Below are 13,286 nucleotides of genomic sequence, written 5' to 3'. Positions count from 1 at the left end.
AACTGCTCCCTCCCTCCCTCTCTCACCCCCTTAAGAGAAAAGAGCACTCCCTCAGTCCAGTCCAGAGCAGGCTTGAGGCAATGAAACAGAACTGCTCCCTCCCTCCCTCACCCCCCTAAGGGAAAGGGTGCTCCCTCCAGTCCAGGGCAGGCTTGAGGCATGGGGACTGAACTGCTCCCTCCCTCCCTCACCCCCCTAAGAGAAAGGGTGCTCCCTCCAGCCCAGGGCAGGCTTGATGCATGGAGACTGAACTGCTCCCTCCTTCACCCCCTAAGAGAACGAAAGGGTGCTCCCTCCAGTCTAGAGCAGGCTTAAGGCATGGAGACTGAACTGCTCCCTCCTTCACCCCCTAAGAGAACGAAAGGGTGCTCCCTCCAGTCTAGAGCAGGCTTGAGGCATGGAGACTGAACTGCTCCCCCCTCACCCCCCCTAAGAGAAAGGGTTCTCCCTCTAGTCCAGGGCAGGCTTGAGGCATGGAGACTGAACTGCTCCCTCACCCCTTTAAGAGAAAGGGTGCTCCCTCCAGTCCAGGGCAGGCTTGAGGCATGGAGACTGAAATGCTCCTTCCATCCCTCCCTCCCTCACCCCTAAGAGAAAGGGTGGTCTTTCATTCATTCTTTCTTTTTCTTTCTTTCTGAAATGAAAGGAGCACGATAGTTGGAGACTGCAGTTTTAATTCTCGATGTGTTGAAAGCCTCAGAAGAGGTCTACAAACAAAGAGTCAGTCACTTCAGTTTGCAGCTTTGTTCTTCTGAAGTCACATGTGACTCTACTCTGCCCTTTTCAGAAAGCACAGCAATTTCTCTTTACCCTTTAGAGGTAAGTGAACACATATTATAACCAGGTAACATGAGAATATTGATTACTACAGGATCACTGCTTCAGTCCAGCAAAGTGCAGTCTGACTTGGTTAAATTCTAAAACGTGTATGTTTTTAAAGTGAATGACTGCAATGTTTTATGCATTGGTGGAAGTGGAGGCCATGAAATGTTACTTATTTGTTGGATTTCAATTGAATTGGATCTATTTAAGTACAATGTACAGCTATGGCCAAAAGTTCTGAATTTTAGAATTAGAGTTTCTAAAAATGTGTAAAAAAAAAATGTAATTGTATGTAAAAAATAATGTGATATCTTGTAACAATTGTAAGTCGCCAGTTTTCTTCCAGGACAACCTTGTACTTGGCTTGATTCATGCCAAAGCTGCCCGATTCCAGCCTTGCTGAAGCACCCCCAGATCATCACCGATCCTCCACCACATTTCACAGTGGGTGCGAGACACTGTGGCTTGTAGGCCTCTCCAGGTCTCCGTCTAACCATTAGACGACAAGGTGTTGGGCAAAGCTGAAAATTGGACTCATCTGGGGGTGCTTCAGCAAGGCTGGAATCGGGCAGATTTGTCTTTGTGAAGGACGCATGAATCAAGCCAAGTACAAGGTTGTCCTGGAAGAAAACTTGCTTCCTTCTGCTCTGACAATGTTCCCCAACTCTGAGGATTGGTTTTTCCAGCAGGACAATGCTCCATGCCACACAGCCAGGTCAATCAAGGTGTGGATGGAGGACCACCAGATCAAGACCCTGTCATGGCCAGCCCAATCTCCAGACCTGAACGCCATTGAAAACCTCTGGAATGTGATCAAGAGGAAGATGGATGGTCACAAGCCATCAAACAAAGCCGAGCTGCTTGAATTTTTGCACCAGGAGTGGCATAAAGTCACCCAACATCAATGTGAAAGACCGGTGGAGAGCATGCCAAGACGCATGAAAGCTGTGCTTGAAAATCAGGGCTATTCCACCAAATATTGATTTCTGAACTCTTCCCAAGTTAAAACATTAGTATTGTGTTGTTTAAAAATCAATATGAACTTATTTTCTTTGCATTATTCGAGGTCTGACAACACTGCATCTTTTTTGTTATTTTGACCAGTTGTCATTTTCTGCAAATAAATGCTCTAAATGACAATATTTTTATTTGAAATTTGGGAGAAATGTTGTCAGTAGTTTATAGAATAAAACAAAAATGTTCATTTTACCCAAACACATACCTATAAATAGTAAAACCAGAGAAACTGATAATTTTGCAGTGGTCTCTTAATTTTTTCCAGAGCTGTATGTATATATATATATATATATATATATATATATATATATATATATATATATATATATATATATATATATATGATTAGATCTTTTATTTAACCTTGTGTAATCAAAGAAACTACAAAATGATATTGAAAAAGTCTACCGGAAGCCATAATAGTAGTACAGTAGAATTTCATGTTAGATTTCGAAATGTGTCCTTTTTCAATTATTGTCAGTTTTTAGTTAAGTATGTGGGAAAACTACAAAGAGGTGTGTCAATCAATATGTTAACATTATTCATTCGAAGCAAAATTAGTTCATTCTATAGGGTGATGCAAAACCTTTTGCCAGAGCTGTAGGAGGAAAATGTATTGAAAATATCATATGAGAGTGAAATCTATTGAAAATATCATATGAGAGTGAAATCTATTGGTAAACCTGTTTAATATGAGTGACTTTTGACATAAGCAGAGCAAGGTAGGTGTAAAATGTTCAGAGAGATAAAGCATGTGCAGAGATGTATGGGATGAAAGATGGTAAGCAATTAACCACAGTAGGCTTGTACGAGAGATTGGTTTAGCAGTTGCTATCCCCTTGACTGGAGCAACAGCTAAAGGTCTCAGTTCAATTGATAATTAGTAAGATAACAAATAAAAAGACTGTAGTCAGGTATGTCCTAAGCCCATATAGTATAAATACCAGGCATGGAGGCGACAGACAGAGAAGCCTCTAATACCTCCAGGATCATCGTGGGCTATCGGTGAATCAGTCTGAGGGCTCTCTCCAGGGTTTCAAGCAATCTCATCAACTGCCTGTCTGTCTCATCTTTACAGCGTAACAAAGTAGTTCATGTTTAGCTAAATTCAGAAACCTCACAAATTTGCAACTCTGTAAGCCTTACACTAATACTCCAGCACTGACCGACTGATTTCTCCCATTTCTTTGGAGAGTTACTCATTAGTTATATATCAATGCACTATTGTCACCTGATAGTCCATTTTTTTTTTGCTATGTCTCAAGAGCTTGCAAAGTTTGCTGATCAGACTTCATCTTCTGAGCTCTGAGTTTTGTAACAGCTGAGCTAATGCACCAGCATTGACCTTAAACCCTCATGCACTCGCTCATTTCATACTGATGTCTCAGCGGACCAGGAGGAGGTTCATGGTCACACTCCGATGTACCAGATTAGAAATCAGACATGCTTCTGACAGCCATATGGGAGCCTATTAAGGAGGCAATGCGGTCCAGTGGTTAAAGTCCAGGGCTTGTCACCAGAAGGTTCAAATCCCACCTCTGCCACTGACTGACTCACTGCGTGTGACCCTGAGTGAGTCACTTCACCTCCTTGTGCTCCGTCCTGCGGATGAGATGTTAAATCAACGTCCTATTGGAAGTGACTCTGCATATAATGCACAGTTCACAGCCTGCCTCTCTAAAGCGCTTTGTGATGGTGGTCCACTATGAAAGGCGCTATATAATAATAAAGATATCATTATGATGATATACGCAGTGACAATCAGGATGCTCTTGAAGTCAGGCAACTACTTGGCTGAGAACACAGGCTGCTATCCAAGCGTCTCAGCGCCATGCTGTGGGAACATATTTGAGCGTTCAAACTGAATTGAATTGACCTCATTATGGGTTGTAGCTCCTGCTCAGCGGCAATGTGATGCTTAAAGACATATTGAAATGAGTCCTTTACTGTGTGCCAGAGAGCGACATTTCTGAAATAGAATTGTGTCTAATTGCCATCTGCTCCCCAACACCCGTATTCAAAGCTCCTTCTCCTCTCCCCTCCGTGCTGCCTCCCTTCTTCTCATCCCCTGCTGGGGCTGCATGTCCTGGTATCCCGCTCTGTGGAGTTCTCCACGGACCGTTTTTGATGAAACTGGCTGCTCGCGCCCCAGGTTGAAATTTGCAGTCAATTGATCTGCAGTTGCTCGCCTGTTTTGCCTTGCACTTCTAATTAATGCACAGATATCACGATCTTGGAGTATGCGCTTCCGCCCACTGTTGCCCTTTGCTGATGATGTCTTTCCCTTGGAGTTCCATGCCCACATCACCTTAGACACCGTTGCTCGTGAAACATCAGCAAGTTGAGCTGTCTCCTCTTGCAGCCATGCTAGCCATAATTATAGGCAACCAGGCCTGTCCAGCATTTTTATACATGACCCTAAGCATGCTGGGATGTTATTTGCTTAATTAACGCATGAGCCACACCTGTGTGGAAGCCCTTGCTTTCAATATACTTGGTGTCCCTCATTTACCCAGGTGTCTCCATTTTTTTGTCCACTACCTGTACATTGTTACATATACCTAGAGAAGTGCTTCTACAATTGTGATGGCATTCTGTATGCTCTTTATGTGGGGTTATATAGTAATGTAATGTTAATACCAAGCTTGATCACAAATAGATGCAAAGTTTTTCAGATATATATAGACAAACACGCAGCATGTGCAAATGCATTAGAACATCCATTGCTTCCTTTGCTTTGATTTGTTGTGCATATTTTGAAAACTTGGACATTTTAAATAGTAAGAGAAAAGGAACATTTACATGGTAAAATGCATGAGACTTCTTACAAGTTGTTTAAGATGCCTAATTAAAGCACAGAGCGGTCTCACATTTTCACACACGAGTGCCTGTTGTTTCTGTATCACTGATTACTGAGCGGAAATTGAGATTCTCCCACCCGGAGGTGTTTTCATGCAGGCGGGTCTATAAAGGAGATCAATGACACATCTTGAGGGGTTCTGATGCACTTACACATGGCTGTCCATGGATACATACCTGCGGTGGATAATTAGATGGAAGAACATTGACTTGAAAGTGTTGATTCAATACAACTATCCTCATTTCACTGAGGTTGCTATTTACTTTGCAAAAGTCAAAGTAGATTCATTTTAATGTAACATTTTGCTAAATCTCGAAATATATGTATTATCTGTATTAAATCCAATTCTACCTTTTAAAGGAGGGGCTTGTTTCTTAGAGGGATTCAGCCTCATGGCTGGCTTGTCAAATGGAATTAGACAGGTAATGTAATTAGTGTTGACTCACTATGGAGGCACCTGCTTTTGATCAGATGCTAATTAGCTATTTAGCTGGAGGTTCTAATTAGACTGGGTAGGGGGTGAGAGGGATGGAGACAAGATGTTGATTAGCTGTGGGAAAGATGTCAAAGACAACAGCTTATTCACAGGCCTCTCATTCCTACAGACAGACAGGCAGACAGACAGACAGACAGACAGACAGTCAGACAGTCAGGCAGACAGACAGACAGACACTGGGCTAATTTACTGGCCTCTCATTCCTACAGACAGACAGACAGACAGAAAGACAGGCAGACAGACAGACAGTCAGGCAGACAGACAGACAGACACTGGGCTAATTTACTGGCCTCTCATTCCTACAGACAGACAGACAGACAGACAGACAGTCAGACAGACAGACAGACAGACAGGCAGACAGTTGGGCAGACAGACAGACAGACAGACAGACAGCCTTTCCTCTCTGGAGGCCTGGGTTTCAATCTGCCAGCCCCCTTCATTGAAATGTCTCGTTGGTTATGATCACACTGCTGTTAACATCACTCCCAGTTAACAGCCATGCAACTCACTTAATAACACTTAATTCAATACAAGCACGTGTTGCTCTGCAGGATGGCAATGCTGTGAATATAAAGCTTGGTAGCGCGATATTTGAATGCTGTGTGTGCTGCTTTCTTTTCATTATTACAGTGTGTATATACACAGTGTAACAGATCATTAATATGTATCAGTCTTTGTAAGAATTATAGCCAGGTGCCTAGCTTCACAGGGGTGTTTTTACTCAACGGAAGGTAACTGTCATAAATCTAGAGCTATGGATATTATATAACCTATGGGGACTGCCTGAATTATTTTTGGTGCCTCCATACAAAGGGGAATTGATGGACTGCGTCATACCCTCGCCAGAGTCCATAACTACCTAAATAAATCAGTATTAAATTAGAACGATTCATAATGGATTTCTTTCCATTTCAATTCTCAATTGTTCGAGGTCTGCAGACAGGACTGAAAAAAAAAAAAATACAGCCGTGTGTCAACACTGCCCTCTACTGGTAAGATTGTACCATTGCAAGTAGAAGGAGGTGCGTTAATACAGCCTAGTTACGCAGAAGTGGAGAGATCCAGGGCAAGGTTTAACTACATTGAATTTGAAACAAGCAGAGCGAGGTGTAATGTGCAGACCCCAGTTACACTATGTGACTGGCGTACAGTTGCTTGGGATAGCCACACACATGCTGTGTCTATGAAGCCAAAGGCAGACTGAATTTCCCAGGCACTCCTCCACAAGAAAATAGAGTCCTAGAAATAATGACATAATATTATTTTTAGATGGACAATTAAAAAAAAAAAAAACGAGGTTGCACTGGCAGGTCACACAGCAGATCAATTCAACAGAAAAATGATCTGGAAACAACGAGATATGTTCATATATTTTAAAGTTCTTTTTTTTTTAAATAAACGTTTTCTTTTCCAGAGTTTCTTTCCAAACCAGTGCTATGCTCCACTCCTCCGCTGTTTCATACAGTGTTGATAGCCTCTTGTTAATTAGCACGCTCCCCTTGCGGGTGTTGAATCCGCCTCCTGTGTGCTTCTCCTGTTCGCTGCAGCCTTTGTTCTCCCACGTTATCCCGGTAAGATGGGTAGAGCGACCGGGGCGTCTACTCAACCTCACTGCGGCAGCCTGCCTGCTCTGTGGGGCTGCAGATTTCATGCGCACCCTGCTCCCTCCAGTGGTCATTCCAGGTACTGTTCACAAAGTTCAAACTAAATTATTATTATTATTATTATTATTATTATTATTATTATTATTTATTAGCAGACGCCCTTATCCAGGGAGACTTACAATTGTTACAAGATATCACATTATTTTCACATACAGTTACCCATTTATACAGTTGGGTTTTTACTGGAGCAATCTAGGTAAAGTACCTTGCTCAAGGGTACAGCAGCAGTGTCCCCCACCTGGGGATTGAACCCACGACCCTCCGGTCAAGAGTCCAGAGCCAAAATCAGCTAACACAGGCAAATGTATTAGATTTAATTGGTGGATAATAATGTTTTTCAGATTTATCTGTTAGGTAAATGTTGAATTGGCAATCGCCGTACCAAATAAATCAGTGTGTATATATATATATTGTACTGTGCAAAAGTTTTAGGCAGGTGTGAAAAAAATGCTGTAAAGTAAGAATACTTTCAAAAATAGACATGTTAATAGTTTATATTTATCAATTAACTAAATGCAAAGTGAGTGAACAGAAGGAAAATCTACATCAAATCCATATTTGGAGTGACCACCCTTTGCCTTCAAAACAGCATCAATTCTTCTAGGTACACTTGCACAAAGTCAGGGATTTTGTAGGCATATAGTCAGGTGTATGATTAAACAATTATACCAAACAGGTGCTAATGATCATCAATTCAATATGTAGGTTGAAACACAATCATTAACTGAAACAGAAACAGCTGTGTAGGAGGAATAAAACTGGATGATCCGCATCTGTGGTTTATGTTTTCTGTTATTTTTCCAAGGTGCATATACAGAACTCTATACTGACCATCCATGACTATAAACCACCCAGCAGCGTATTTATCTATAAGGCCGTTCCAAATAAAACAGTTGCTGGTCAGATTCACAGATTTCGTTTCATTATATGTATTGACATTAATTATGTTACTAACGCATGCTTCCAGCCTTTTATTATTATTATTATTATTATTATTATTATTATTATTATTATTATTATTATTATTATTATTATTATTATTATTATTATTATTATTTCTTAGCAGACGCCCTTATCCAGGGCGACTTACAATCGTAAGCAAATACATTTCAAGTGTTACAATACAAGTAATACAATAAGAGCAAGAAATACAATAACTTTTGTTCAAGCAAAGTACAAGTGTGACAAACCAGAATTCAATAATACAGCAGATAATAGTGATAGTTACATCAGGATATGATTAAATAGTGATAGTTACATCAGGATGTGATTAAATACAAAGTACTACAGGTTAAACACTTGGCAGATTACAGTATTCTGAAGTACAGGATTAAATGCAGTAAAATAGGGGGCAGATAAGAGCAAAATAAAGCACATTTACATGAAGGGTGATAGTGTCCCAGGATACAAACAGAGGAGTTCTACAGGTGCTGTTTGAAGAGGTGAGTCTTAAGGAGGCGCCGGAATGTGGTCAGGGACTGGGCAGTCCTGACATCTGTAGGATTTGCAATACAAATCTGATTTACAATGTATATGGAACTGTAATTTAGAATGAGGGTTCACTGGCTTTAATGCAACTGTGAAAAACACAGATTTGTATGGAACATGTTTTTAATAATGCACATGCCTACACCTCATACTTTGTCATTTTTGGAAGCGATTTAGAAAAAACACTTAGAGCACCCCCACTGCTTCTGGAGTGTTGATGTGTTATGCAAATGAACTCAAACCACCGGAACGGAAAATCTTGGTACATTGTCCAAATAGACAAATTAGTGATTGCCTAATTTAATGGATGACTTTAATAGGACACACAAGCAGTGTCATTTAAAATAGTAAGAGAAAAGGAACAGAGCCACAAATAGTAAAATGCAGGAGAAGTTGTTTCAGATGCCTAATTAAAGCACAGAGCGGTCTCACATTTTCACACACGAGTGCCTGTTGTTTTTATATCGCTGATTACTGAGTGGAAATTGAGATTCTCACACCCAGAGGTTTTCATGCAGGCGGGTATATAAAGGAGATCAATGACACATCTTGGTGTGTTTTGATAAAACTGGACTGGATTGTTACAAGCCTGCTGTAGGAATGACATCATAGGAGGCTCTGTGGTCCAATCAGCACCTGTGTTGGTAAAAACCAGAGCCCAAGAACCACGTCACCAACACTGACTCGCTCACCTTGAGAACCCTTCATGTTCTTTGTTTAAACTTTTATCTGCAAGACTGGGGGCTCCTTTAACCCCATTGTATAGGACACTGGAGCTGGATGGATGGTCAGGCAGGTGACCTTGAGGATTAAAAAGGGAAGGTGCGGCTCTCCCTGGGGTAACTACAAACATTTACAAGAGCGCTCCTAGTCCAGCCTGCCACCCTCTCTGTGCTTCCTGCAGCTTTTCATATAAACCTGGATCTATTTGCCGAATTGAACATTTAACACGCAAAAAAATACATTTTAAAGGTACATTTTTATGTCCTATTATTCAAATCTGGACTCTTGATAACAATAGATGCAGATAGTAAACACAGATATTCCTTTACAAAAGGTCACGTAGCACTAAAACAATCCAGTCAAATTGAAGGCATCGATAAATATCAAATAAGAGACGCATTGAAAACACTTATTTGCATTAAGCATGTAGAGACCATTGGTATTGTGACAATTCAGAGGACTGCCAGCAGGTGGCAGCACTTTACCTAGTAAAGTCACTGTGGTTCTGCTGTGGAGGAGCCTGATTAACGCTGTAGATTGAAATGCATTGCAAACTATTTACATATAAATGGAATTTTAGAACCTTCAAGGGTTCCGGAACCCCCTTGCAGTGTTCAAGGGTTCCAGAGCCCCCTGCAGTGTTCACGAGAAAAGATTTACATTCGCTGCATCCGGTGTTGTCCAAGAAATATAATGAGAGCCTGCAATATATAACCAACATGGGATACAGCAAAGGAATCAAAGTATACTGCTTGTAAACCCTCCAGGGGGTACGTTTAGAGACACTTTAATAAATAGTTCTTATTTTCTTATTTCAAAATACAGCACTAAACATTAGTGTCACAATATAGTGCATTGACTAACAGACACATACATGGTTTATTGATATATGTTTAAAGTCAACCTGTCAACTATTTGTACTATTTAACTCAGTGACACACTTAAAGTTTAACCAACAGAAGGGAGTTACTGGTGGTTATTTTTTATACAGGACTCAGAAACAGAAATATAACAGAAATTCCACCTTGCTCAGGCTTGCTCAAAGACTGTACCTCAAAGGTAAAATATAATGGTGACTTTATAAAACATGTATAATATCCATGTAGAAACAGTAATTCATGATAAATAAGAACACAATTCATTGACAGAAATAACATTATACACATTCACTGTTACCTAGAGGGAAGTATTTTTCTCATATACACAGATACTACTGTTTTTCAATATTAACATATATTTTAAAATCTCTTTCCGACCTATAGCCTTCGATAAAAACTGAGAATAAAGGACCTTTCTCATAAGAACTATTGAATTTTACAGCCATGCTTTAGAGTGAGCTAGTACTAAGTCCTGGACTCAGAGTGTGACTATCAAAGAGTACCTGGTTCAGGTTTGAACCCCGATTCTGACTGAAGGCCGGTGTAGCGATGGCAAGAAAGCTTTGAGCTCGCTGGAGCGGAAGCCGTAAACCAGTGGATTGATGACCTGGGCTACCATGAAGACGCAGTTGTTAGCCGTGGTGAGCCCGGGCAGGAGAGAAGCCCCGATGGGGAGGGAGCTGTAGATAACGAAGATCACCACCGGGATCAGGTACAGACCCAGCTGGACCATGTGGAAGGAGATGGTTCTCCTAGCTCGCTGGTTCAGAGGGCTGATAATCCCTGCATGCATTGCTTCCTTCACGACAAGGCCATAGGAGGTGGTGATGATCAGGAAACAGACGAGGAACTGGAAGGAGAACAGAGCGAGGCGCCAGGAGGAGAGGAACGCGTGGACCTCCAAGGATTCCATGGTGCATTTGCCTTGGATTTCAAAGGTAACAGTGTGTCCAGCAAAGCCCGTTTGGAGGAGAAAGGTGAAACAAGGAAGAAGGCAAGAAGCCAGGGAGATGACCAGGACTCCCCGGCCAAGGTTCGTCTCAGAACACAGACCATCGTAGAGGAAAGGCCGGCACACCGCAAGGTAGCGGTCGATGGACATGGCAGCTAGGCTGTAGAGTTCGGCACCTCCAGCTGTGTTGGAGAGAAGCCAGACGATGGCGCAGGAGAAGAAGGAGATGTGGTGTTGGGAAAGGTGGAGAGAGGAGATGGTGGCTTGCATGAGAAAGTAGCAGGTCTGGCTGGTGGTCACGCAGGCTAGCAGGATGAAGCGGGCTTTTTCTCGGGTTTGTGGGCTACGGAGGAACACGGACAGGAAGAAGGTGCTGACCCCGGCTGAGAAGATGGCCCCCAAAGCCATAGAGGAAATCTGGATGGTACTGAGGCGGTCCTGTGTGAACCAGGAGGGCTGTGACTCATCAGGGTAGGGTTCTGTTGAGTTGAGACCTTGTGGGAATCCTGTAGAACTGGAAGTAGAGTTGAACCAAGATGTAGGACTTGAGGGAACTTCTAAACGTTCACTTTGCAAAGACATGGTGGATCTCAAAGTAGGCGGAGATGCCTTCTAAGCTTGGGTAGATAGATGTAAGTAGGTAGGTTTGTAGTCAGGAAGGTTGGCAGCTTGGCAGTCTAAGGTTTAATATCCTTAATATTGACTCTTGTATTCAAGCACTTTCAAATGATTTTTGGAGTAATCACATCAGAGAAGTAAATAGTTCTTAAGGTTGGATCTCAAATTGCTATACTAGTTTTAGATTTTTAACCAACTCTCTTTGTCACCCTCTCCCTGTTGTTTTCAGTATTCCAACTTGATTCAATTATATATTTTATTGGCAGTAAAACGACACGTATTGGCAAGTATTGCCAACTGTGAATTCAGTTAAACTGTATGTACTTTATTAGTGCCAATACAAAGCATTGCTAAAACTGTAACCCATAAAATACAGTGCAATTTGAGCAATAATAAATAAATGAATAAATAAATAAAATATATAAGTATGATGGATATTTGACGGAATATTTAAATGGTTATTTGAAAGAACTGCAAAATAATTTAGGCGTTGTAAGTGATTTGAAGAAATTCTTAATTAAATAATGAGATGCCAAAGAAAGTCATTTCCAATATTTTCGGTAACAAAAAAGTATTCAAAAGTATCTATTTTTTTTATAATATTAGAAGTGAACATAAAATTTATAACCTTTTCGTTTTGGTGTGAGAGAGACAGACTATATCTCCAGCGATGACCGAGAAAGATGATTACAGCAGTCTGCTGCAGTCGCACTAAATATTGTTAAAAAGTCTCAATGGACAGACTAATTAGTCCAAGACTCATTATTTGATTGTCGAAACATTTACTGAAAGATGAACAAGATAAAGTCCAGGAAAATGTAGAAAACTGATGACACAGTGATATCCAAAGCCGTCCAGTGTCCAATGTGCAGGGCAGCTGTGTGGACAGATCCAGTGTTGTCTTGGACAATTCGAAAAAGGTTACAGGTACAGTTTCCGGTTTAAAATCGAGGCTATTCAGAATTAGAAAAGATTAAAATTAGTGGTTGCTTCTTCCAATAATACTCCAAGCGCGAGGAGCCTGTGACTTGATGGAGAGATTGGCAGAGAGCAGGAGTCCGAGTGTGTAGCTGGGCATTCAGCATTCAACATGTACCAACTAAGCACAGGAGACAAGGTAGAGGTGAACTTTGTGAAGAGGAGTAATAGGAGAGAGGGAGAGGGAGGGGCATTTGAATGCCTCATTATCATAGTGCAGATTTACAGTCTATAGAAGTTTATAGAAGTTGTTGCTGGTTCTTGGTAGCTAATCATAGAGGGAAAAGACACAGGGGGCATAGTAAAGCATAGGGACGCATGGTAAAGCATGGAGGGGTACAGTAAAGCATAGAAAAGCTGCAACATTTCTGTGGAGATTTGCCTGTCGGAGAGGTAGGGAATGAGAGAGGAATGAAAGGACTGAGAGAGGGGAATGGAGAGAGGAGGGGCAGATGAAAATTGGAGGGAGAGAGAGAGAGAGAGAGAGAGAGAGAGAGAGAGAGAGAGAGAGAGAGAGAGAGATGGAGCTGTAGGGAGGAAAGGAAGACAATTAAAGAAGAAAGAAAGAGAGGGATGAAGTAGAAAAGAGTTGAAGAGAGACAGGGGAGGGGAAGGAGCAGCAGGGGGAGGGGGATAGGAAAAGGTGATTGAGGGAAGGAGAGGGATAGAGAGATGGGGAGAAGGGGGACAGGGGGAGAGGAAGATGACAGAGAGCGAGGTGAGGAGGTGTTGAGAGGGATTGCCAGGTTACAGGTACAGCAGAGAGTTTTTTTTTTAATGAGCAAACAGC

The 13,286-nt window shown here is 41.6% G+C and overlaps 1 protein-coding gene across 1 annotated transcript; it reads right to left on the bottom strand.

Annotated features, from left to right (window-relative positions):
* Window positions 1-10,456: 10,456 nt before the first annotated feature.
* On the bottom strand, window positions 10,457-11,482 carry LOC117970979 (olfactory receptor 5AN1-like). The gene has a single exon (XM_034918831.2). The coding sequence runs from the start codon at window positions 11,480-11,482 to the stop codon at window positions 10,457-10,459; it is 1,026 nt and encodes a 341-aa protein (XP_034774722.2).
* Between the last annotated feature and the right edge of the window lie 1,804 nt (window positions 11,483-13,286).

This window comes from Acipenser ruthenus, chromosome 50 (genome assembly GCF_902713425.1).
Source record: "Acipenser ruthenus chromosome 50, fAciRut3.2 maternal haplotype, whole genome shotgun sequence".
NCBI lineage: Eukaryota > Metazoa > Chordata > Actinopteri > Acipenseriformes > Acipenseridae > Acipenser > Acipenser ruthenus.
The sequence above is the reverse complement of the archived record's forward strand: the minus strand, read 5'-3'. Positions and strand labels throughout refer to the sequence as shown.